The following is a 25,684-nucleotide window of genomic DNA, read 5'->3' as shown; positions in this document are numbered from 1 at the left end:
GATCATTCGACTGAAGCTACAAACATTAACACTCACTCTTAGCTAGGGAGGACGATCAGACAGAATGTGTAGTAATCTCCCATGTCAACACTTATGGCCCTCACCATAGCTACACAAAACATAATTAACACTCCCTCTTAGCTAGGGAAGATAAAATCAATGCAAATGCATTAAGTCTAGATTAATTATGGAATAGAGAAAATATTATCTCACTCTGATATCAGGAAGTATGGTATAAACAAGAATATCAAGGCACATGATATTCACCATAACTCAAAAATATCATCTCATGATATTGGGAGTACTTGCATCAACCATATGATGCTCATCACAGGGGACCATAGTCTCAAGGTGTGAATTTGCCTCCGTCAGCGATTCTATTCACAAGCTCTTGCGTGGATTGCCTCTGTCGATGATTCTATCCATAAGCTCTTGTGTGGATTGCCTCAGTCGGCGATTCTATCCATGAGCTCTCACGTGGATTGCCTCAGTCGGCGATTCTATCCACAAGCTCTTATGTGGATTGCCTAAGTCGGCAATTCTATCCATGAGCTCTCACGTGGATTGCCTCAGTCGACGATTCTATCCACAAGCTCTTACGTGGATTGTCTCAGTCGGCGATTCTATCCATGAGCACTCACATGGATTGCCTCAGTCGGCGATTCTATCCACAAGCTCTTAAGTGGATTGCCTCAGTCAGCGATTCTATCCATGAGCACTCACGTGGATTGCCTCAATCGGCGATTCTATCCACAAGCTCTTACGTGGATTGCCTCAGTCGACGATTCTATCCACAAGCTCTCATGTGGATTGCCTCTGTCGGCAATTCTATCCACAAGCTCAAGTTATTGTAAGATCGTCACCTTCCAATAACCTCAAAAATACAAGTGGAAATCATTTGGAAGTCGTCACTTCCTTATGATTTACACAGGGCCCATAAGGCATTAAATGATTTCATTAGTATAATAATCAATTAAATCAAGTTTTACCTCATAAGTGTTTCACCTTCAATAGTGAAAATCCCTCTCAATCACTATGATTGAAATTGTCACAAGTTGACTAAACCAACTGCTCCCTCTGAAGCTCAAGTTCTTGTATCAACCTCTTGTCCTCTTTTGAAATGTCAAACTCCCTCTACATCTGGTCTCAATCATCAATTCGTTTATAAGCATCAATTTATTTCTCCCTTTAATTCAATTTTATTGTGCTTTCGTCCTGAAGGTATGTCAAAGAGAGATTACAAATAGCTCATAAACTAAATTATCTCGAACAGAAATACCAATGATAGAAACATACAAGATTTTACTAGCCAATATTATAGCATAAATTACAAACTCAATAATTCATGTGCCTTAATAAAACATGGAATACTTATCTTAAGTTTAAAGAATTTCCTTTCATAAGGTGCGCCCATATAAGAAATATCACGCATGAATCATCTCTCATCATAATTCCCTTGGAATGATGTAGAACCTTTTCAAAATTTTGATCAACACTTTCATTATGATCTGCCACACACAGTCGTTAATAACTTTTGCAATTTACTAAATTTATCCAATCTCTTCGGTGAGATGTTACAAAATCTAATTACAAACATTTACTCCAAGTTATAGCCAGATCCAACAATTAAAACAAAAGTTATGACATTTTTCCCAAAACTGCTAACCCTAGGTAGGGTTAGTGACCTGCACCAAAGTCGTCATATCTTGCACAAAACTGAATCAAATTTGATGAGATAAACATATTTGAAAACTAGAAACACAGATCTTTCCATCCATATATTATAGTCTCATTTTGAGGCCAACCAAAGGCCGTACAATGGCATATTTCAGACTGAAAATTCTTTAAAAAAAAAAAGACTGAATTCTCCAACCCTCTCCATCCTCCAAATTAAGCTTCACAGGCCTGAGCTCTGATACCATGTTGATTTTCCAAGGTTTTATTGGATGTATTTTAACGTATATATCTGATTCAATCTGATACTTGCATTCTTGGAATTCTATGTGTTCTCAAATTGAATAACATTATACTATATATATTCCTTTGGAGAGGCATGTCCTTGAACGGACATGTCTCTCCTTTAATTATAATAATTTAATCAATATTATAATGTTTCATCAATCAATTATTAATTTAGAATAATATAATAGATTAATATTGAATATTAAATTTTATATGATTAATAATAATATAATAATATAACATAATAATATATTATTTTTAATCAACATATATTATATGTATTCTAAATGATCATTCGACTGAAGCTACAAACATTAACAACTCTCACAAAGATAATCATGTTCTCTTAGCTAAATCTAGGAAAGGTGGACATTGGAAGAAAGAAAAGAGAAGCAAAGATTTTAGATCCTCCTCCTATGATCCAAGGAAAAAGTCAAGAGATTCCTCTCACATTCCTTCAGATGTGATAAGTATGGTCACTATGCCAGAGATTGTTAGAATGACCCAAAGGAAAGGGAAGCCAACTTAAATGAAGTTGCCGAACAAAGTGAAGATTACCTTCTTATCTCTGCTCTATCCAGCAATGTTCCTACGGACAGCAATACGTGGATACTTGACAGTGGTGCCTCCAGACACATCTCAAGATTTTGTGAGCATCTCTCAAATCTGATTGAAAAAGACACCAACCTTCATGTAGTAATCGGTGATGATGCTCGATACTCGGTAAAAGGTTCTGGCACTACCTCTTTAAAGCTAGATTCTAGCATTTCCTTACAACTTTGTGATATTCTCTTTGTACCTGGTATTAAAAGAAATCTTATTTCCATTTCTGCCTTAGAAGATAAGGGTTTGCAAATAGCATTTTCTGAAGGGAAAGTACTCGCTTGGCCTAAGAAATCTAATTTCAAATCTGCTCGTATTATTGGAAATAGATGTGATAGTTTATATAAGCTTGCAGCTAATCCAATTCAAGCTCTCATTCATGAGACCCCTGAATCATACGAGCTATGGCATAGAAGATTGGGTCACCTACACTTCCAAGCTCTTCCCACTCTTGGTAAAATGGTTAAAGGTATGCCTAAACTCAGTTTATCTCATGATGATGCTTGTAAAGGTTGTGCAATGGGTAAGAATGTAAAGAATCCTTTTCATAAAGCGATAGTAGGGCTAAAGAAAGGTTAGAACTTATTCATTCAGATTTATGTGGTCCTATGTCTGTAGCATCTCCTAGCGGTTTCCTAAATTATGTTATCTTCATAGATGATTTCTCTAGGAAAACAGGGATCTATTTTCTTAAATCTAAAGAGTCTGAAGAAGTCCTAAACAGATTTAAAGAATTCAAAGCCTTAGTTGAAAATACTACAGGAAATCAAATTAAATGTTTAAGGTCTGACAATGGAGGTGAATACACCTCAGGTAGTTTCTATGACTTTTGTGTCAAAGCAAGAATTAAGAGGGAGTTCTGCGTTCCCTACAATCCTTAGCAAAATAGAGTTGCTGAAAGAAAGAACAGGACCATTGTTGAAGTTGCAAGAGCCATGATCCATGATCAAAACCTGCAACCTTTTCTATGGGCGGAAGCATCCAAAACAGCAGTTTACATTCAGAATAGATGTCCTCATCATGCCCTAAAGGATGTGACTCCTGAAGAATCCTTTTCAGGAATCAAACCTGACATCAGTCACCTAAGGATATTCGGGAGCCCTGTGTATGTTCATGTGCCTAAAGAAAAACGAACCAAGTTGGATCCATCTGGAAAGAAAGGCATCTTAGTGGGATACAGCGAATCTTCCAAAGCCTTCAGGATCTACATTCCAGGTCAAAGGTATGTTGAGGTAAGTAGAGATGTAACTTTTGAAGAAGATATTGCTTTCAAAAGATCTAAAGGTTCATTAACCAACAATAATGATATGGTGATTGAAAATCAAGATTCAATGGTTGATGCTAACCCTGAGATACAGGAGGAGTCTACTGACCTTCCAGATCAAGAAGTTCAGAATGACCCATCAGAACCTATGCAATCTACCGATATACCTCAGGATACTGTGGTCTGCAAGAAGAGACCACTTTGGGTTAGAAACACGATTCAAGATGTTGAAGGATTTGTTGCTCCCAGAGGAACCTTTAGAGATAACAAGAGATTCCAAAATCACGCCAACTACATTTCTGTGATGTGCAATATCATTGAGTCTGAACCTCACAATGTCGAAGAAGCTATGTCCCATCATGCTTGGAAATTAGTCATGGATGAAGAGTATCGGTCTATCATCAAGAATGATGTCTGGGACATTGTACCCAGACCCAAAGGTAAGTCTGTTGTTTCCTCTAAATGGTTGTTTAAAATTAAACATAATGCTGATGGTAGTATTGAAAAATATAAAGCTAGGTTTGTAGCTCGTGGTTTTTCTCAAAAAGAAGGAATAGATTATGAAGAAACCTTTGCCCCTGTTGCTAGACATACTTCTATTAGATCTATAATAGCTATTGCTGCAGCCAAAGGATGGGAGCTGCATCAAATGGACGTTAAGACAGCCTTCCTCAATGGTGTCATTGAGGAGGAAGTATATATTGAGCAACCAAAAGGTTATGTAATCCATAAAAGAGATTCTCATGTTTGCAAGTTGAAGAAAGCCTTATATGGGCTCAAACAGGCTCTTCGTGCTTGGTATGAAAGAATTGATAAGTACTTACTAAGCTTAGGATTTTGCAAGAATGATGTTGATGCTAACATTTACTTGAAAATTTATAATGATGAGATGCTTATTTTAGTTTTGTATGTAGATGATTTATTTCTCACTAGTGAAAGTAAATTAATCATAAGATGTAAGAAGGAATTAGCCTCAGAATTTGAAATGAAGGACTTAGGTCTAATGCATTACTTCCTAGGGTTAGAAGTATGGCAAAGATCCAATGAAATTTTTCTAAGTCAAGGAAAATATACTATTGATATTTTGAAAAGATTTAGAATGATAGATTGTAAACCTATGCATACTCCTATGCAATCTAACTTAAAGAAGTTAAGTGTTTCTGCAGCTAACTCTGATTTTGCAGATCCATCTGAGTACAGGCAGTTGATTGGCTCCCTGATGTACCTAGTCAATACTAGGCCAGATATCTGTTATGCTATGAATGCTCTCAGTCAGTTCATGAGCTTACCTAAACTTGTTCACCTGGTTGCTGCCAAGCACATTCTAAGATACCTGCGTGGCATGGTTGGTTATGGGCTGAAGTATTCACTTAATACCTCAATCCTCTTGGAAGGCTACTCAGATTCAGATTGGGCAAGAAGTGTCAAGGACAAGAAAAGTACTTCAGGTATCTGCTTCAACTTGGGCTCTACAGTGATCTCTTGGGCATGTAGAAAGCAATCTTCGGTAGCATTAAGCACTGCAAAAGCTGAGTACATTGCCGCATTTGTTGCATCCAAAGAAGCAGTGTGGCTTCGTAAGCTCCTTGTTGGATTATTTGGTCAAGCTAGTGGTCCTACCACCATTCATTGTGATAATCAAAGCTGTATAAAGATGTCAGTAAATCCTGTATCCTGTATTCCATGATTGGTCCAAACATATGGAAACTCACTATCATTTCATTCGGGACATGGTGCAAAGAGGTGCCATTCATCTAAAGTACATTAGCACAGATGAAAAGATTGCGGACATCCTCACCAAGCCTTTCTCCAAAGTGAAGTTCGAATACTTCAGAGACAGACTTGGTGTTTTGGAAAACGCAACCCTGATTGAGAGGGAGCTTCAATCTCAGTGACTCTATCTGCAGCACTTTGAATCATTCTTTGCTTGTGTGCAAGAATGAATTATATCCAATCTATGCTTGTGTGCTAGATGGATAATTGTAATTATGTAAAGACCCACTGGTGTATTACACTTTCTATGCTTGTGTGCTAGAACCATCCTATGCTTGTGTGCTAGGTGGAAGATGTAATTGTCTTAGCTTGTGTGCTAGATGGAACTCTAAAGGGCTATATATGGGTTCGGATTGCCTTAAGGCAACATCCGAACCCTTTTAGGTCTGGGCCCTATCAAGGGTAACGTGACCCCAAGTCTATGCCCAGCCCTATTCCTCATGCTATCCTAAATACACATGCCACAATAATATATTGGCACCAAAATTTAAAGGAGGCCGACTTGCAAATAAGAGTTAAAGGTGCATATAAATGAAAGACACCTTGCAAGTCAAACACACTCATTCAATTCCAAGTAAAGCGAATTAGCTCTGCCTGATAAGGTGCGAATTCTCAAGAAGGAGTGCGAAATTGTTCAGACTTGTGCCAAATCGTCCAAGAGGACATGGGCTGTTTGGGTACAGACTTGAAGAACTTAGAAGTGCAGATCTACCATACAAAAGGATCAGATCTGACAAAGAAGCTAAGTATTGTACTTGTGATTTTAGAGGAGAATATATAATCTGACCTGTGGGTCTTTAATGTTGGGTTTTTCCTCCTTGGAGGTTTTCCCAGGGTATGTGTGTTTGTCTCCTGTTTACTTACTTCATTTCTGATTTTTACTGAATGATGACTTATTAAAATGCTACAAATCTGATTACAATCTAGGGCATAATCAAAGGATATAAATCTGATTAACAAACCTAGGGTATAAAATTATAGTTTATGCATTAACTTGGATGGTAATCAATGTCTAATGATGATGATGATTTGAACATCTTTGAATCATCCCTTAGAAGATTGCACTGAGTTTGTGTCAAATTGTTCAAGTTGATGGTGAGACCTTGCCCAGTAGGATTCCATCTAATCATTCACCTATCTTCTTACATTCTAGGTCTTAGAATAGACTCTCTCAACCCTTTCCTTTTGCCCTTTTTTCAATTCAAGCTACTTTAGGATAAAAAGCATCACAATATTGCAAAATCAGATGATCAAGTTCTAGTGCTTCAAGCATTTAATAAGTCAACGTAAGTCCCCTCGTGATTCCAGCATAACCACATCAAACCATTGAGCTAATCCACACGTCGTGACCCGACATACAAGAACCTTGGATTTGCCTCAAGTGATCCTTGAGCTAATCTTCAGCATTTGAGTAACTTTGTTCAAGAGAGGATAAGATACTTTTGGGTATTTTATTTAGTGTTCACGTGGGCATAAAAAACACATCAACAGGAAGCACCAGCAGAAGAGCACTACAGTGTAATTGTTTACCATACACAAGACTAACTACAATCAGACTGAAAGCTTCATGTATACCATCTGCAAGAAGGAACCTAATTGAGTTTTTGAGAAGTGGGATTGAAAGCTAATCAAAGTCTAGATTACCAAGTATTATTTGAGTCCAATGAAGATAAACATAACAAAATTACTTAGATATCTTGAAACTGTAAGTTTGCATGACAGTTACAAAACAAGACCTTTTGAGGTTTCAGAATATTAACCATGTACATTAGAAGAACACTACCTTTAAAGATCCACAGTTCTGTGAGCATGCAGCTTGGATCTTTTCGTTTATAATATAACAAAATCAATTATCACATGGGACTGTAAGCTTGCAATACAGTTACAGAACAAGTGCTTCTAAGATTTCAAAATATTCACCATATGCATAGAGGAAAGTGATCTTTTGAAGAATCATATTTCTGCATGCACTTAGCATGTAAGTTTTGGCTTAGTCTTAGACTTGCAGCCACTTCCATGGTTTATAGATAACTCGGCAACCGAGGCAAATGCCAAGCTCTATTTTCATAGAAAGCATGATGTGTCTGCTGATGTAGAGTCTCAATCAAAGATAATCACTCTTCATACCCAGACATGGAGAGGAAGAAACTTGAACTATTCTCTTTCTTGTTTAAACATATAAGAAATCATTTCTTCTAAAAAGAAAGTAAAAGAGGACAACAGACTTTTCCTTGGTTCAAACTTTCAAATATGACAATAGCGCTTCCATAGTTATCATTGAATTAATACTCTTCAAAATATTTTGTGCTTAAAATTGTCTTAACTGAAAAGGAAGGCAAATAGAATAATAAGAAGAAAATTTTTTACCTGTCAAAGTAACTATTTAGAGTGAGAATAAATTTGAACAGTGTAGCTTCGCCAACAAGAACATAAATGACTCCAAACCGGATGTACCAGCGAAACTCCCTTATGTAGACTTTAGTTTCAATGCACAGTAGAGCCAGCATAGTGCACCAAGTGACACTTTCAACTATCAAAGTAACAACCTGGACAGCAGATAGACATGTCTCTATTTAATTACAAAAGACATAACAGAATCATGTTTGTTATTAAAACAGCTAACAAATCTATCCATATTTCAAATGGAACAATTGCATTAACAGGTTGCAAGCGACAACATTTTAAATCAAACAACAAACCCTATGGTGCTTAGAATTCACCCCCTCATTTGAGAAGATACATGCACAGAGAATGGCAGCTCATAGGGCACAATTCAAAAATTTCTGTAGTTGGTTTTAAATATAAAGCCAACATGAAAGTTATGCCATGTATCTGCTGAATTGTCCTGCACATATCAAACATTCTTCCTGGAGAGAAAGTACCAGTGAATGTAATCCTTGATTAACTTAATTTCTACCTATATACCAATAAGTACCTTAAAAAGCTTAAGTACACTGGGTTGAATTGAACTCCTCTGTGCATTCCATCATTATTTGCCACAATTAATTTCCTAATTCATTAAAAGATATTGAATATCAAGGAATAAATTTCTCAGCTGGTTCAATAAATCAACTGAAGCATTTCTCTAGTAAGTACCTCTATCTGTCCAAATAGGTACATTAGGTAGCATGCAACTTGATCTGGAAAGGGCCCACATTGAATGTGCTAACAGATCATAACCTAAATTAAAATTACACAAATTATTAAATAGAATAGATTGGCCTGACACATATTTTATGGAGAAATAGATTGCCCCTCCAAGGATCCATGCAAATTACATCAAACTTAAGTTATGTCAAACATTTTCAAAGAAATTAAAAAGGAAGCATGGTCAAACCAATAGATAATAAACTGACAAACTACTCTGATGGAGAAGGAAATAGAAATGACTTTCAACTTCTCCATGGCCCTTTCTGTACCTCAAAAAACCTTTTAAAGATAATGCGGAAGAGAGATGGAAACAACTCCCATCACTGGATGGAACAGTAGTGGGAAGAATATTAGAGAAATGGGATGGAAGGCATGTCTGTCAGGTAGCATGGAAAGACAAGTGCTACATTTTACTTTTTTCTAACCCAGCTACTCCATTTCTGGGATTTTAGTGCAATGTTGGTCACCGGTATGGTAAATTCTCAGTGGAATGAACTACCCCTTCAGTCTGACGCAACAATTGAACCTCAGGTGGCAGCATGGAAAGTGGCTATTTGCTTTGCAATTTGGCCAAACTTTTCTGGTTTTGTACCATATTGGTATTTAAATCTAGTTTCTTGTAGTGTGGGTCACATAAATTTCTCTGTATTGTATTTCAACTAAGTTGCTGAATCATGGGATTTTTCGGGCGATTCCGGGTATGAAACATACCGGAATTGGATTCTGAAACGAATCTCCTGTGGGTGCGTCCGGGATTCATGTTTTTAGATGTTGAAATGTTTAGTGATTCTAGTTTTATCTTTTTGATATTCAAAACTGAATTTAAATTAGTATTTTATGTTTCAAAATTTGAAATTTGCAATGTTTTGTTTAGCATGTGTATTGGTATATAACATTCTAAATTTAATTATATATATATTATTTTTGTACGAATGTACCAAAAATATACCCAACTCCCCCCCCCCAAAAAAAATTTCTGCCGTACCGACATTTCATATCCACGTATCACAATTAAATTCTGTTTCTCACAATGAGGCTCTAGCAAGCTTATTGCAAAATCTATTTGTGTTCTAGATTTGATTTTTAGTATTTACCCAAATCGGAAAGAAAGTGATGTTTTCTCCTATTGGTTTATGTAAATTCAAGATGTGGGCTTTACAACTCAAAAGGCTATGTAATCTATAATGATGAAGGTTTCTCTCCACTGTTAATGGGGTTCAGAAGGTTGATCTTCCCAAAAATCTGAGAGAGGGTAGTGGGTTGCCCTAAATAGCGGATGGATAAAGGTGAATTTTGATGGAGCTTCTAAAGGAAATTTGGAGCCAAGTGGGATTGGATGTGTGGCTCAAGATCATACTAGAAAAATCTTCGCAGATAAGTCAATACACATCAAAGAGGCAACGAACAATATAGCAGAATTTAGGGCTGCAAATGGGGATGGAATTGAATGCTAGGCATATTCACCTCGAAGGTGATTCACTAATAATTGTTAATGCCATTAGACAAAACTACATGCCCAATTGGAAATTGGCTCATTGGCTTCAGCCAATCAGGGAGGCAATCGCAAAATTCAGAGAATTCAGGATTTCGCATATTTACAAGGAGGGCAATGTCATGGCAGATAGACTTGCCAAATTGGTAGCTGATGCAGAAGATGGAATCGGCACCCTAGCAGGGGAATCGCAGGCCTAATGGGGGACAATAACAGTCATATATGCCCAAAATCTGTGAACGATACAGATCATCACCTCCCACAAAGAATAATCATGCTAATGTGATATAGGGCTTGGAGCACGATCTCACATGAGGATGGATAAGTGTTGACAAAGGGACAAGTGTGTTGACGTGTATTTTGTACACTATCAAACACAGAATAAAATACCTAAAGGTACCTTATCCTCTCTTGAGTAAAGCCTCTGATTGCTGAAGATATCGCGAAAAAGGATCAATCAGGATGACTTCAAGGTTCTTGTATGTAGGGTCTCTATGTGTGGATAAGCTCTCTGTGGTATGATGTGATTTGCTGGAATCACAAGGGGACTTACATTTGATGATTGAACGTCTGATCTGCTTTGCTGGAACACAGGATTTTCACTAGCTTAGATTTGAAAAAAGGAAAAAAGACGAGGGCGAAGAGAGGATCTAATCCTAATACTAAGAATGTAGGAGCAATGAATGATCTTTGATGAAATTCTAACTAGGTCTTGTTTTGATATTGCAGGATCATCTCCACAAGGCTAGTGCGATCTTCGAAGGAAAGCTTTATGATGTTCAAATCATCACTGCAGGCATAGACACCATCAAGCTGATGCATATCAATGAAGAAGCGACAATTGAAGTTAAGCTTAAACTGAATAATTCCAGTTGACTACGCAAGGCAAGTCTGCAATCAACAAACTACTAGTAGTATGGATATACGAATTCCACCATCAATCAAGCACATATCTTCCACTCATCTAATAACATGAAATCAAATAGGAGAAGTATAAAGACCATGCAAATTGTCGAATCGACCCATAAATTTCACCATTTCTTCAATGAAGTTTTACAAGTCTCTTACAACAACATCTTGGCAACAATCTTTGCCTTCTCTCTCTACTCTACTCTAATTGCTATTCTATCAACTTCTAACTACTCTCTATCTACTAACTGCTTCCAACTATTTCCAACCCTCTAACTGCCTTTACAAAATGAAATGTCAAGGCTTATATAGTGCCCACAATACAATTCGATGGCTAAGATCAATTTGAGATCAATGGCCAAGATTTAATAATGAAAACCCTAATTAGGGTTTGTTACAACCATTACATAACATTTAATGCTTGACCAATGATAAAATTGTATTGCTTGGACACATGTCCTCTCTGGAAAAATCGACCAATGGATAGTCGGGGTAGGTACATCGGAGTTTGTGCCACCTTCCATGAGTTAGGTATATTGAATCTGGAAATGCTGGGGTGGACCACATTGACTGGAGAAGTGATGACTAGGATGCCACCTCGTCTGACACTTGTAACTTGGTAAATATTCAACTTGATGTTGTTGAGAAGCGAGCTTTAATTAATTCATCTGGAACTATCTGCTTCTTCAACGAACCCTAGTTCTAACTTCTTGTGTCCTTGATGTGCAGGATGATTGATGTACCCCGCCTTGGAATACTGGATTGGAGAAGTCGCCCTTGATGACGTTAGTCCAAAGAAGGCCGTCCTTGTCGATGCTTGGCTGGATCGAAGAAGGCCGTCCTTGTCCCTGCTTGATCATCCTTGATCTGGCTTGATTTTCCTTGAGGAGAGTCTTCCGACTTGTAGATCTTTCGAGCTTGGAGTCGCCATCTTGATACCTACACAACATTTCAAAATTAGTAATATATCTTGAAGTGTAGAAAGGAAGATTCAAGATTCTAATTTAGGAAACTTCATGATAAATCTTGAGTTATCATTTCCTAATTTAGGACTTTCAAAGCAAAATTTAAATCTTCAAAAATGCTGCCAAGGTGATTACGCCATACCTCCACTTGGGAATTAATTCTAAAAAATGATGTAAAAATAGATGAATTTTGCTAGGCAAAGTGTAGATCAAAGCTCTCCCTTGGATAAAATGCACCTCATTTAGCTTGGAAAAGAACTCCACCTTCCACTAGCTTCTTCAAGATTTGGAAATTCGCCTTCAAATGTCTTCAAAAATCTGGAAATTATCCTCCAATCTAGCAAGAAATACGCCTCTCCAATAGCCTTCAAGATGAATTTCGCCTTCCTTAGTCTCCACACTTGGTAGAAATTCGCTCCACACAAGCTAGATTTCGCACCTCCTTCCTTGCTTCTCCAAATCGCACTTGAAACAATGAGTGAATGATTTGAATAATGAAAAACACACCCCAAATATATAGAGCGCTCACCATTTCACCTCCCCATGGGCCGACTTGGCGAAAATAGGCCAAAAAAATAAAAATTTAATAAAAGAAGAGGCCGACTTTATAAAAACATTAAATAATACCCCAAGCGCCCCAATTTTATTTTTAAATTAATAATAATTAATTTTAAATGCCTTTATAATTAAAATTTTGATTTTTTTTAAAGGCATAAATTAATTATTAAATGTTTTGCGCACTTATTAAATGTCAATTTAATTTCAAAAATATTTCAAGGTTTTATCGAAATTGGCATTTAATGTGTCATAGATGATATTGGCGCCTAGGCATGGCAAGATAATGGACATCAACAAGATCGCTCTGGTCCCTGGGAGAGGGACAGGAGCGCCCTTACACTTTAGCCTTGCAATTCTTGTTTTTCACGTTCAACACTTCATCCTGGACGTCCAAAATGGCATTTTACTTGAAATCTTGAGTTTGATCTATTCAATTTTTGGAACGAATGCTCCTTAGAACCATTTTCGCCCTGGTCCCTTGGTGAGGGACAGGAGCGATTTTGCCTTTATAAGCTCACTTGTGTTTTGCTAGCTTCGAAAATTATCTTCAACGGATCGATTGCGTCTTCCTTTACCCACCTCAAACACAAAACTTGCCTTTCTTTTGCCAAAAACTTGTCTTGAGGGAAAATCGCTCTGGTCCCTTGGAGAGGGACAGGAGCGCCCTGGCCTTTATGAGCTTATTTATGCCTTGTTAACTTTCAAAACTATCTTCAATGGGTTGATTACGTCCTCCTTCATGCCTTTGATGTCTCAATTTGTCCAAACAAGGTCAGGAATGACTCCACTAAGCTTTTTCACTCTGGACCCTTGGTGAGGGACATGAGCGATTCGCCTTGGACCCTTGGAGAGGGACAGGAGCGCTTTTCGCTCTGGATCCTCAGTGAATGACAGGAGCGAGATTTGACTTTTTGAACTCTCTATCAGGATAATTTTTATGGAATATAACATTTAAGTATAAGTTTCTTATACTTTAAGTTATATTCCATATATACTTTCAGGATGTTTGAGAGTGGTTTCAGACCTCCAGGAGTTATATTGCAAAATCTAGTTTTTTGAGGTTTTTCAGTTTCCAGACTTAGTCAAATTCAGGATCAAGACATTCCAGACTTAGCCGAATTTCAGGATCAGGACTTCACTCAAGCCGGACTTGCTATCCTATGATCTCCCCGACAGCACTCAAAATGCAAAGGCTAACTAACAAAACCCTAAAAGACCAAAAAAACAAACCCTAAAAAGCAAAAAAAACATGGGTCCCCATTTGCAATGGGGCGATGTGTGAAAACGTCACAACAAAGTGTCACAAAATGGATGCTTCGTATGGAGGATACACTTCATACCATCAAATCAAGGCTTGGATGGTATCATTAAAAAACACAAGGAGGGAATGTATTCGTGGGATCAAAGGTGCGAGGACACTTGGCAAGCGGAAAAAGAGGAGAAGAAAGATAATTGCATAATGAGTGGCTAACGCACACCCTTATGTGTTGTCATGATCCAATATGGAGGTGGAGTGGCAATACCAAATCTCATGAGCTGTACCCAAAAGCGTGAGAACATTTAATTAGACTAAATGAATATCTATGAGATGGATTTAGTAATGTTCGGCCACTTCATTAATTGGATGTGCCTTGATTGCAATGATGACGAATGGCAAGTGAGTAGATATAGGCTTTGGAGGCAAGGTATGACTCATTCTATTATGCCACGACGCTTCTGATAACAAAAGTTGCGATGGACATGCCGGTTTTGCTAGAGTCCACCAAGAGGCAAATGTCATTTTTTCGCGAAGTCGCAACAGATGGCGGCCATTCTTGCGGTGGGACACCCCTTGGTCTCTCATGCTGTCAAGGTTGTGTTGGGACAAAAATTTCTCATGGCGTATCACCAGTACAAGGTCAACACTAATATACCGGCAATGTTTCTAGCAATGGTGTTGTATATGGGAGTGTCAAAGGCCAAAGCTAAAAAGCTTTGCCAAATGATTTTTAAACACTCCTTCCTAGGGGAGATTGATGCGGCTCAGAACAACGTAGACAATAATCTGCTTGTTCCTCTGCTGCAGAACTACTACATGTCTAGGAGCCAAGACGGGGAAGTTAGGAATTTTCCTATTGTGCGAACCCTAGAACCGGAAATGCTCGAGGGAAGGTGGAATGACATTGAGCGGAGCATTGTATTTCTGCAATGCTTGACAGGAATAATGGAGCCCTCGGGTGAAGGTTGAGTGAAGGAGTATATGCAGGAGGATGGAAAAGATGAGGATGAAAATGAGTCTGGTGACTTGGACTTGGGACCCTTTGCGCAAGGAGAAGAGTGGATAGAGAATTATGGATGAGACATTGAAGAAATAGTGAAGAGCTTTGCCCATGATGCCTGCAGACCGGAGCGTCTAGCGGTGGCAAAGGCCCTAGAAATCAAAAGGCTACTAAGGATGGAGGAGGATGGGGCAGAGGATGGGGAAGATGAAGGTGCTACGAGTTTCAAAGTGGTTTCATCCACGGACGATGTTGCTATGGACAACAAAGGTGCTACAAATCCAAGGGCTCATCAGGATTGTGGTTTCGGCTGTCCGGTAGATAAAAAGGCAAAATTTGTTTAGATTTTCTGTTGTGTTAATATGTTTGTCAATAGAAGTCATGGCTTCATACTGAGCCAGTCGGCATGTCAATGATAGAAAAAGGATGATAGGATATAAGTTAAAATATAAGGCTTTGGTGAATGTTCAGTTTGCTGCTTTGGGGTCGCCAATTTTGGGTTTTTGGTGTCCCATTTTGGTGTATATCAGTAAGGTCAGTGTATGTGTCATCTCTTCAGAACACGGCAATGGTAATAGTGCAGACTGGTTAAAATTGACAATGTATACAAACTTCATGAGATCAATACAATGGGTGCTGGCCCTTACCAGCTATTAAATTACCAAAAAAAAAATGATGAAGGTTTCTTTTTTATATCTAGCTGTCTTTCCTTACATCGATTAACAGTTAACCCAAGGTGACATGCAAGCTTCTATAATTCAACAGCATTTTGGACTTCCACCGTTATTAGGTCTTGGGTTAGAAAAAGCAAATCTGTATTGACAGGAAAAAAATTGGACCAGTTAAAGGCACATCTGACACATCAAGGCATACACTCAAGCTCCCATTTTACAAAATTAGGATGTCACATAAACACATTTTAAATCTGGCCTTGAAAAATCCATCTAAGAAGATGCAGCTTGCATTACCTTCTCATTAGAATGCAGTGTCAGCCATGATCCCTTCTAACTGGGAATTTATAAACTTTAATGTAGAAAGTCAATATCACATTCTTTGCAGAATTACACACCTTATTTCATTTATTACAAACGAATGGCCTATAACAAATAAATTTACAGTTAACAACCTACTGATTCATATGACCCTGAAAAGCTTAATAGCCATTATATGTACATGTGACTTACAGTAAGACAAACTCAAAGATACTTGATCTTAGGTATTCAACAACAGAATTATCTCATGATTTGCAAAAGTAAATAAGTTCCACAACCTTCCCTTCTTCAAACCACGTGCAGTCTCTGCATGTGCATCTTTTTCACAGATATGCACTCCATGGTGCTTGGATGCCAAAATGGAAACAAGAATATGAGAACAAAAAGCATGACAAGAGACTGAGGAAAAGAGATATTTCATTAGTTGTATCTGTTCCATAACATTGTTCAACTGAAAAATCTATGACATGACATATATATCAGCTTTTTTCTGGTCAAATTAAAATGTGTTTGTGCACCAGAACCAAGCAAAGTCAAATGGCACTGTCTGCTAACTCCACCATAAAAACTATGCTAGTACATTTAAGTACAATAAGATGTTCAATCTTGGCAGTGAAATACGATAATGATAATATTGCCCAAGCTCCTCAGGGTTTAGTCTAGCCTCTAACGTTGCTAGAATAAGGACAGATTAATGGTCACCATGAAATGACCCATGGCTTCAACAGTATTTTCCTGTGGTAAGATCTAAGGGAGATCTATGGATTATTTTTTGAGCAACTTACTTAAAAACAGCTTTTTAAGATTATTTCATATTTGTACTTAGGGAAGGGATTCTTTGTTTAGAGGCTTTTCCAAAATTTCAGCTTATTGATGGGAAAAATCTATGTATTATTTGTAGTTTGTAGTTTAGTGGTTTCAAACTACTTCAGCTACTTACTACAGTATTGAGGACACCTCTTCTTCAGGAGGTTGTAGTTTTCACTTTTTGTGTTCAATCTGAAGTCCCTATTTTGGTTTTAACAACAGTTTTGAGAACCTCTTTTCTTGAGGTGGTGGTATTTCTCATGTTTATTTTGTTTTCTTTGAGTCCACCAAAATCAGAGGTCTTCAAGGGCATACTTACTTGGAGGCAACAAACTTCTGGTTCTTGTTGTTTAGTAAATGGAGATGACATCATCCAAGAAATGTGAAGTTATAAACCCCAACTTAGTACTTTGAGTTTCTTGAGTCCTTGTGGTCTTGCAGAAGGTTTGTTTAGCTAACATTGGGATTGACCTTCATTTTATTGGTTCTCTCACAAACCCAATTTGTTGCAGCAGTCAGGATTCACCATTTTCCCTTAAGGCCTTCTGGAGTGTCACATAATGAGTGTTTCACCTCATGGTTCCTTTCTGCTGACAACTTTAGAAAGGAGATTTATTCATAATGTGTTTGACAGCAACCTGTTTGTTATACGTGGATGTTTTAGCACCTGCACTTCTTCATAGCAGATGTTTTGGGGCCTACATTGTAGTTTCCTTGTTTCAATTAGTTAGCCCAGGTTTCAATTAATTGTTTAGTTTCATTTTCTTACTATATTTTGTTTCTTTTAGCTTCCACAACAGCAAGATGTTTAAGTATCATAGATCATTTACCTTTGCAGGGCCTATTGTCTCATTTACTTGGGGTTCTTAATTTTTGTTTCTTTTAGCTTCCACAACAGCAAGATGTTTAAGTATCATAGATCATTTACCTTTGCAAGGCCTATTGTCTCATTTACTTGGGGTTCTTAATTTCAGTCTACCTACATATTTAGTTGAGGTTAAGTTTTAGGACTTTTGAAAGTAATACATGCAAAATTAAGTATTGAATAACTTTGATTTGATAGATACTACCTAGTGAATTGCCCCTCATTTACATGGCCTACACTAGGCCAGATACAAACAATGTTGTCAACTACCTTTCAAGGTTTATGCAAGGACCTAAGGTATGTCACTAGATGTAATGTCCCATTTTCAATAAAATTATGTTTGTGGACCAAAGGCCTATTTCCTATTTCCAGTGTTTCCCTTGATTAGAGTTTGCATGCGTCTTCCCTCTTCACTCCCCATGTGCCTATTAGGTTCAAAAGTCAAGAAGGTCTCAAAAGTTTTAAAGCGTGGAGGTATATTCAATTTTCTAAGTGTGTGCAAGTTGTCAAAGTTTCAAAATTTCCTATCCTAGCATGCCTTTCTAGTTTCCACCATCTCCACCTTTCTCCTTATTCCTATTGAAATTTCAGACTTCCCCATCTCAGTATGCTTTTCTGCCCAACTTTTTTGTTTCCATTATGCCTATCAAGATTGATGAGACTTCCCCATCCAAGCATGCCTTTCTGTCTATGTCTGCCTTTCTCCTTTGAAGTTTGACCCAATCCAATTTCAGAGTTCTCCTTCCTGACATCTCTTCCCTTCAACCTCCACTCATTTCCCTTACTTTGTCAAAGTTTCACACCATCCCTTACTAGCATGCCTTTAGCCCAAACCCAACTCCCCAATACTTACACTGAGTTACCTTTCAGTACCAAAGTTTTGGTCTTTCCCTTACCAAAGTACCATTTTCCATGGCACCCCAAAACTTTGATCCCTGATCCCTATCATGTTGCACTACGTCACCTCATTTGGATTCAGTTCAGACATCTTCTTATTTAGGTACCTAGTATGCTATACTCCCAAACTCTAGTACTCCCACCTTTGGCAATGCTCTTTCCAACCTACCTACCTACACAACCCCAAGACGTCCTTACTGGCCAGATTTGACACTACAACTACTCCAAAAGGATTTCTCCCACCCCAAAACATTGTTCAAATCTGATGAAGATGACCATGCTCTCATTAACAAAACAGATGTTGTTTGACCACCATTTCACCGGATTTGGCAAGCTCTTCTCTACCCTGCACACTCAAATGAAAGAAGCCCTTAATGCTGATGACATCGAAGGCAAATGATTGTGTATCTTTATCCCAGGCTGTTCAAATGCACTAAAGGAGATATATTGTTAGATTTTCATTATTCAAGGATTATGCATATTCTACACAAAAGAAAAAACCTTGCAAAAGTTATTTCTACAAATTATTATGTAATACTAAATAAAATTTAAATAATATATATTATCAATTATTAATAATTTAAATATTATAATTATATAATAATATTAATAACTAATACTTGTTTAATGTATAAATTGTCATCAAATAATAATTTGAATATAATATAATTATATAATAAATATTATTTTTATAACTATTAAATTTTAAAATATATCAAATAAAATTTAAATTATATTTATCATTAATCAATAATTTAATTATATTATAATTAATAATTATTTCATTTGATGTATAAATTATTCAGTACACATTTATCTTTACACAAAATAATCTATTTTTTACTTTCACCATTATAATTTAAATATTTAAAAGTAAGCATGACATTATAACTTTCATGAGAAAGCGAAATTATTTATTTTCCTCCTCTACTTTTTAAAATGATATCTACTGTGCTAAATTGGACATTCTGGGTAATATAATTAGCATGTTTTTTTAAGCATTTCTTTTTAAAATTTTCTTTCTTTATGTGAGCAATAAGTTTTAAAGCATGGCTTGGGAAAAAGGCAATAAAATTCGCGAGGGAAAAAGATATAAAAAAAGCTTATAAAATTCAAAAATTTCTCCAGGTGAGCAATCAAATCAAAGAAAATACCGCGTGTTCAAAATTATTGGGAAGGCGAATGCTGGAAACCAAAAAAATCAGTGAATAAAAAATAAGCAAAAATTTAATGGTGGGGATGATTTCTATCGTCTTGCATCCTTTGTAGGATAATTTGTGTCGTAGATGTTCAAAGTTAACTGATTAACTTCAAATAGGGAACGCCTTCAACGTAATAAGGGATGCAAATAGCACAAAGTTCATTCAAGTACGCCAACCCCGAGTTGGCCAGGAGGTCAAATGGCAGGTGTCATTCCGTGCTCTCGGGCTTGATGGAAGAGAATAAGCTTGAGGTGCCTTATATGATTTCCCAAGGAACTCCATAATGGGGATAGGTTGTCAGGGAAAGTATTATTGAATCCCACGTGCATATTATGTAATTTACAATGATGATTACGATTCTCTTTGTAATATTGTTGATTATGTGTTTCCTCATCTTTCATAATGATCATTGATAACTAACCTAGTTGCAAGGTGTAAATCAAGACTTAAAGTGGCAAGTTGCACTTCCTTAATATAATTCATACCTCATTTGGTGTTTTTGGGGCAAAATACAAGAATATCCCAATACGATGCATTACATCACTATGAGTTCTCACGACATGAATAATGAAGAGGAAGTGGAATACACCAAGCCTATCGGGGTTCAATCAGAGACTCCAAGTACAAATGTGGGGGAAGACGAGGCAACTAGTTCAATTGGCAATGTATATTTTAGATGATCTTCCAAATTATTAGAGGATTTTGCCAAGGGTCCCTTTGATAAGAAGCCAACTTTAAAAACAATATGCCACTAAATTGCAAGCAAAACCTAGTTCATCAATGGAGGGCACTAGGCTATGGAAATGCCATTTTTATCAACTTGAATTTCAAGGAAGCATCACAAGAGTTAATGCAGACCTCCTTTATGTCACTAGAATAGGTGCAAGAGTTTGTGCAAGATTGTCACTTAAAAAAGTTGAAATAAATAAATTGTAGGCATGCCAGTAACCAAAATCTTGTACCTACCACTTTGCCACTGAAGGATCCTATTCCTACTACTAGAAGTACTAGGAATACCTCAAATCCATGAGTTTCTACACATTCTAATGCTTTTCCATCTAGTTCAAGGGTAGCCACATCAAAGCCTAAGGGGAAACATAGAATGACTGATACTGATGCTGCAATCACAATGGTGAAGTTATTCAATGTGCAAAACAAAGATGAGGCAAATGATGTCATTGGCAAATTCTTCTTTGCCAATCACATTCCATTCCATGTGGCTCACTCTCCTTATAAGGAGGTTGTGGCAAAAATAATCAAAGCAACACCATTATATGTGCCACCAAGGGAGACAAAATTGAGGACAACAATCTTAGACAAGAACTATTCCAAGATTAATATTCTAATGGAGAAAATGAAAGCTACCTAGGTCAGTAGTGGATGAACCATAATGATGGATGGGTGCACAACTATCAGACATTGTCCACTCATCAACATCATGGTCACATGTACAAAGGGCCCTTACTTCCTTAAGGCTATTAATTGTTCAAAGAATTGCAAAAATTTTGATTTTCAGTTATAAATACATAAAGATGCTATTGAGGAGATTAGGCCAATAAAATGTGCTGCAAGCAGAGTCAGATGCAACATATATGTGCAAAACTGCAAGAAAGCTGATTGAGGCAACCTATAGGAATATTTGGTGAACTCCTTGTGTGCATGCCACGAATAATGCACTTGAGGAAATGGACAAAATTAGATGGATCAAAGATGTGATTAATGATAGTAGAGATGTGCAGATGGTTATCAACAACCGCCATATATCACATGCACTCTTTGGAAAATTCTCTAAGGAGTTTTTGAAACCTATGGAGACTAGAAATGCATCATAATTCATTCTCTTGGAGAGAATGCTTGAGTTGCAAGAGGCGTTGCAATTAATGGTTGTGATAACTGAGTGATATCAGTGGCCCAATTCTAAGTCTGAGCAGGGGAGGACGGTGAAAAAGGTGGTGAAGAGTGATACTTTTTTGGATTGATGCAAAATACACTGTTGTCATCATTACTTCAATTTTGGATTGATGCAAAATACATTGTTGTCATCATTACTTCAATTCTCAGAGTCACTAGATATGGGAACACAAATGCACCTAACTTTAGAAAAGCATATGAGTATTGACAATATGTTTGGCCAAATGAAGACCATTATAGAAGAAAAGGACCCCACATTATGTTCTACAATGAGCACATTCAACCAATCATTCATCCCCAATGGGAGAAGCTCAACACTCCCTTGCACATGGTTGCTTATGCATTGAACTTGAAGTGGTATGTGCAAAGGTCGGGCAAAATTAATTCTATAAAAGTTGTTGAGGTGACGACAAGGTTCATGAAGGCCATTTAGAAAATTTATGATTCTACACAAGCCAGCATCATTCATACAAAGAAGACAAAATTTTCTCTATTCAAGCATATTTAGAAAAGGCCAAAATGGATAGGGAGACTATGACATAGGAGGATCCAATTTTATGGTGGACTATGCATGGGCCTAATTCTTTAACTAACAAACTAGCCATCTACTGTCCCAGGTTTCTAATTCTTCTGTTGCTGAAAGGAATTGCTCCACTAATAGTTTGACTCACTATGTTAAGAGGAACTAACTTACCTCTAGGAGAGTTGAGAAGCTTGTAGTTGCACATAGCGCTTTGCATCTTATTGACCGCAACATGTTTATGTACAAGAGGAGTCCACCAGATCAGTGGGATGTAGAGCTAGGGAAGCCAACACAAGTTAATGAAGATGTAGCATATAGGCAAGATTGGTAGGTATTGTTTTGGAGGATCTTGGGCTTAAGGAGTAGCAATTCAAGTGATGAGTTCTTCAATGCTGAGTGATGATTTGAGGCATTGGACCATTGGCTACATGTATTTTTTAAAGTCATCATCATGTTGAATAAAATATAATATTAATATATGAATATTCGACATTTTCATTGTTCATTCAGTGCAATATCAAATACGTTTGAATATTTCAAATTTTCATATATCATTCCTTGTATATTTTTTAGTAACCACTTTTTTAAGTACAACATGTTATTATGTATTTGTGCTGCCATCCACAAATCTACGCCCGTACTCCCCAAAACCCATCCCCACAATTCCACCCAAGACTCCGTAGAACTATGATTAAAAGTTATCTGATGATTAACGATTTCAAATTTTCAGTCAGATTAACATTTTTAATTCTAACTGTTTATGGTAAAAATGGATAACAAATAACAACAATATTGCAAGGCTAAAATGAATCCAACCACTAAACCCTAGCCCAACAATGAACAAAGATCCACCATAACATATGAAAATTACCTAAGACAATGCAAATAACTCAAAATCACAAAGATTATACCATCACATGTCCAATAGGGTTTTAGATCTCCATTCTTCCTATCTCCATTGATCTTGCTTGATATATTTGCTCTCAGATTTTTATATGCACAAGAGCTCAACAAAGAACGGAATGTGGTTGCAAGTGGAATTGTAGTGTAGCCAAGTACTCCAAAATCAGTCATTAGGATGAGTGATTAGTCATTAGGGTTTGACAATGAAGAAAGCATCTCCTTAAATAGAAGACACAATAAGAAATGGAGGGTTAAGATTGAGAGGTGTAAAAAGAGAGGTCGGCTAGGATTAGAGGGTAGGTAAAAGAAATACCAAAATAATGAAAGAGGTAGGTAGTGTATGAATTAACAAATGAATGACATGTGTCATGTGTAGAAAAAGATAATGAATTAATTAAATAAATAAAGATTTATTTAATTAATAGAGGAATAGGACAATTAAATAAATAAAATATTTATTTAATTTAGGAAAAGGATAATTTAAATAAATAAATGCATTTATTTAAATGAGAAATAAGGTTAGAAGAGGATAAATGAATTAATTAAATAAATAAAAATTTATTTAATTAATAGAAGAATTAGGCTTAGATAATTAAATAAATAAAATATTTATTTAATTAGACATGACAATTTTGAGTGTCTACACTAACGTCTCCAATCTCCTTGCCTAGAGACGGCATTGGAATAAAGGAAATTAAAAGCCATCTGGTCATGGAAAATAATTCATTCATGAGTGATTTCAGATTTTCACCACCAGACATAATATCATGCATCTGGATACTATATCGTAAGGTTTTTTACTCCGACATTTCCGGTCTCCCTGGAGACCCCTCTGGAGGAAAATTCTACGCCTGAATTTCAGTCAGTTTGATTTAAAAATGGTGAATCAAAAGCTATAAATATAAAAATCACTTTCGACACTATATTCTCTAGATTTTTATATACAACTTTTCGAATACCCCAACCTCAATAATCTCCAAGAAATCATTGCTTTGTGAATAAAAAATTACTTACCTCAAAAGGCGCAAGAGAACCCTGACCGTCCAAATTAACCACAGATATTCCCATAACAGCCCTGTACAGTGGCTCTGCCGTGTTGTAGGCGGCGAGAGCCCCCAATCCATAGTTGAATAAGCGCGATTGCAGGCAAAACCTCTTGACAGAAAAATCCTTCCTTATCAACCAAATTCTGTAACAAATCAAGCACCATAGGACAAAATGCGACAGAGCAACCACCAGGGTTTCAGTTGCACAAGGCGTGTAAGGCCCCAAAGCATTTGGAATCAGCATCACCCACTTGCCATTCTCCACAGGCCTACAGTACCAATCAACAAGTCCCTCCAGCGCCATTTGGGTTTTTTGGGAACAGTAAGTTTCACAAGTTTTTGAGCACCATGAAATACAAAGCAAAATTTATGGCAGAGAATTTTGCAGAGAATTTTGTTAAGTTGTTGTAGATGCGCCGAAATTGGTTTGGTTTGGAAGTCGACCACGTATCCTGTCGTTTTTGAATGGTAGAAATCCTGCTTTCTTGCGAATATGGTACCTTTTGCGGGCAAACCTGATTTTTAGTCCCTTGCTCGCTGACCATTTGGAATTGCAGTTAAATCGTCACCCTTTACCTCACTGAAAGCGACAACGATTCGTATGATAATTAAACTGAATATTCTTTTAAGAATCCCGAGCACAAGAGTCAAAGCACGCTATGATTTTTAAATTTGGTTTGGTGGATTATTTTAAAATTTCATGGACTATAATAACTCTGCCTCTTGGGTGAAATGCAGACCATGTTTTGAAATAGGACAAAGGAAGAGATAATGTTACCTACTCCACCATGACTCTTAGGGCTAGGGTTAGGGCTTTTGTGAGTGATAAATCTCATTCTTTGTAAAAAAAAATTAATGAATAGGATTTAAAGAAGTATCATATCATTCTTAATTTAATTAGAGTAAAAATTTTGTGTTTTTGTTTTATATTCTTGTTATAATTTGTTGTTTTAGTTCTTGTATCATTAAATTTTTTAGTCTATCATGTTTTAGATTCAATTGTGTTGTCCCTTCTTTTATATATGAATTATGACCACATTATACTATCCCCTATCCCCTATCCCCTCTTGATCATATTCATGAATAACTCTTCTTAAGGAAGACAACAACCTAGTCAAGAAGAACAATGGTGATGAGCTTGACTTCAACATCATTGATGTAAAGAAAGGGACATGCTTCGATGAATCATCAATGAAGCATTGGATTAATAAAAAAAATTGAATTTCAATTAGTTAATGACATCATTGATGTTATTTATGAATATAAAATGCGTACTAAAAAAATTGTTTTTTCTTCCAAAAAGTCTTCTCTTAACAAGACTTGTATAAATTGGAAAAAACCAATTAACAAAGTGAGGTTGGGGTGTTAGTTCCATGAAAAGTTTAGGGAGAGGTCACATTTCATGTATATTTAACTCCTCAAAATATACTCAAGCAACCTTATAATTTGGCACGTGCGTGTTAGAGTTAAAGTACAAACTTGTATCACATTCTAGGCTAACTTTATATTTCCAACTAAACCATTTTTAGTCGTAAAGCTTTTGACTGAGGGAAATTTCGACTGGAACCACCTAGCATGGGCATGACACCCTCGTGGCAGTACCT

The 25,684-nt window shown here is 36.8% G+C and overlaps 1 protein-coding gene across 1 annotated transcript in view; it reads right to left on the bottom strand.

Annotated features, from left to right (window-relative positions):
- The window catches only part of LOC131044009 (ABC transporter C family member 2), a 179,415-nt gene extending 154,717 nt beyond the window's left edge, over nucleotides 1–24,698 (bottom strand). Inside the window, exons 1-2 of the mRNA XM_057977273.2 lie at nucleotides 24,049–24,698; nucleotides 7,970–8,148 (exon numbers count right to left, since the gene is read on the bottom strand). Coding sequence (XP_057833256.2) covers nucleotides 7,970–8,148; nucleotides 24,049–24,384 — 515 coding nt within the window. The 5' untranslated portion in view covers nucleotides 24,385–24,698. The remainder of the gene's footprint in view (nucleotides 1–7,969; nucleotides 8,149–24,048) is intronic.
- Between the last annotated feature and the right edge of the window lie 986 nt (nucleotides 24,699–25,684).

Source organism: Cryptomeria japonica, chromosome 11 (genome assembly GCF_030272615.1).
Source record: "Cryptomeria japonica chromosome 11, Sugi_1.0, whole genome shotgun sequence".
Taxonomy (NCBI): domain Eukaryota; kingdom Viridiplantae; phylum Streptophyta; class Pinopsida; order Cupressales; family Cupressaceae; genus Cryptomeria; species Cryptomeria japonica.
Note: the sequence above shows the minus strand (reverse complement) of the source record. Positions and strands in the feature narration are given on the sequence as shown.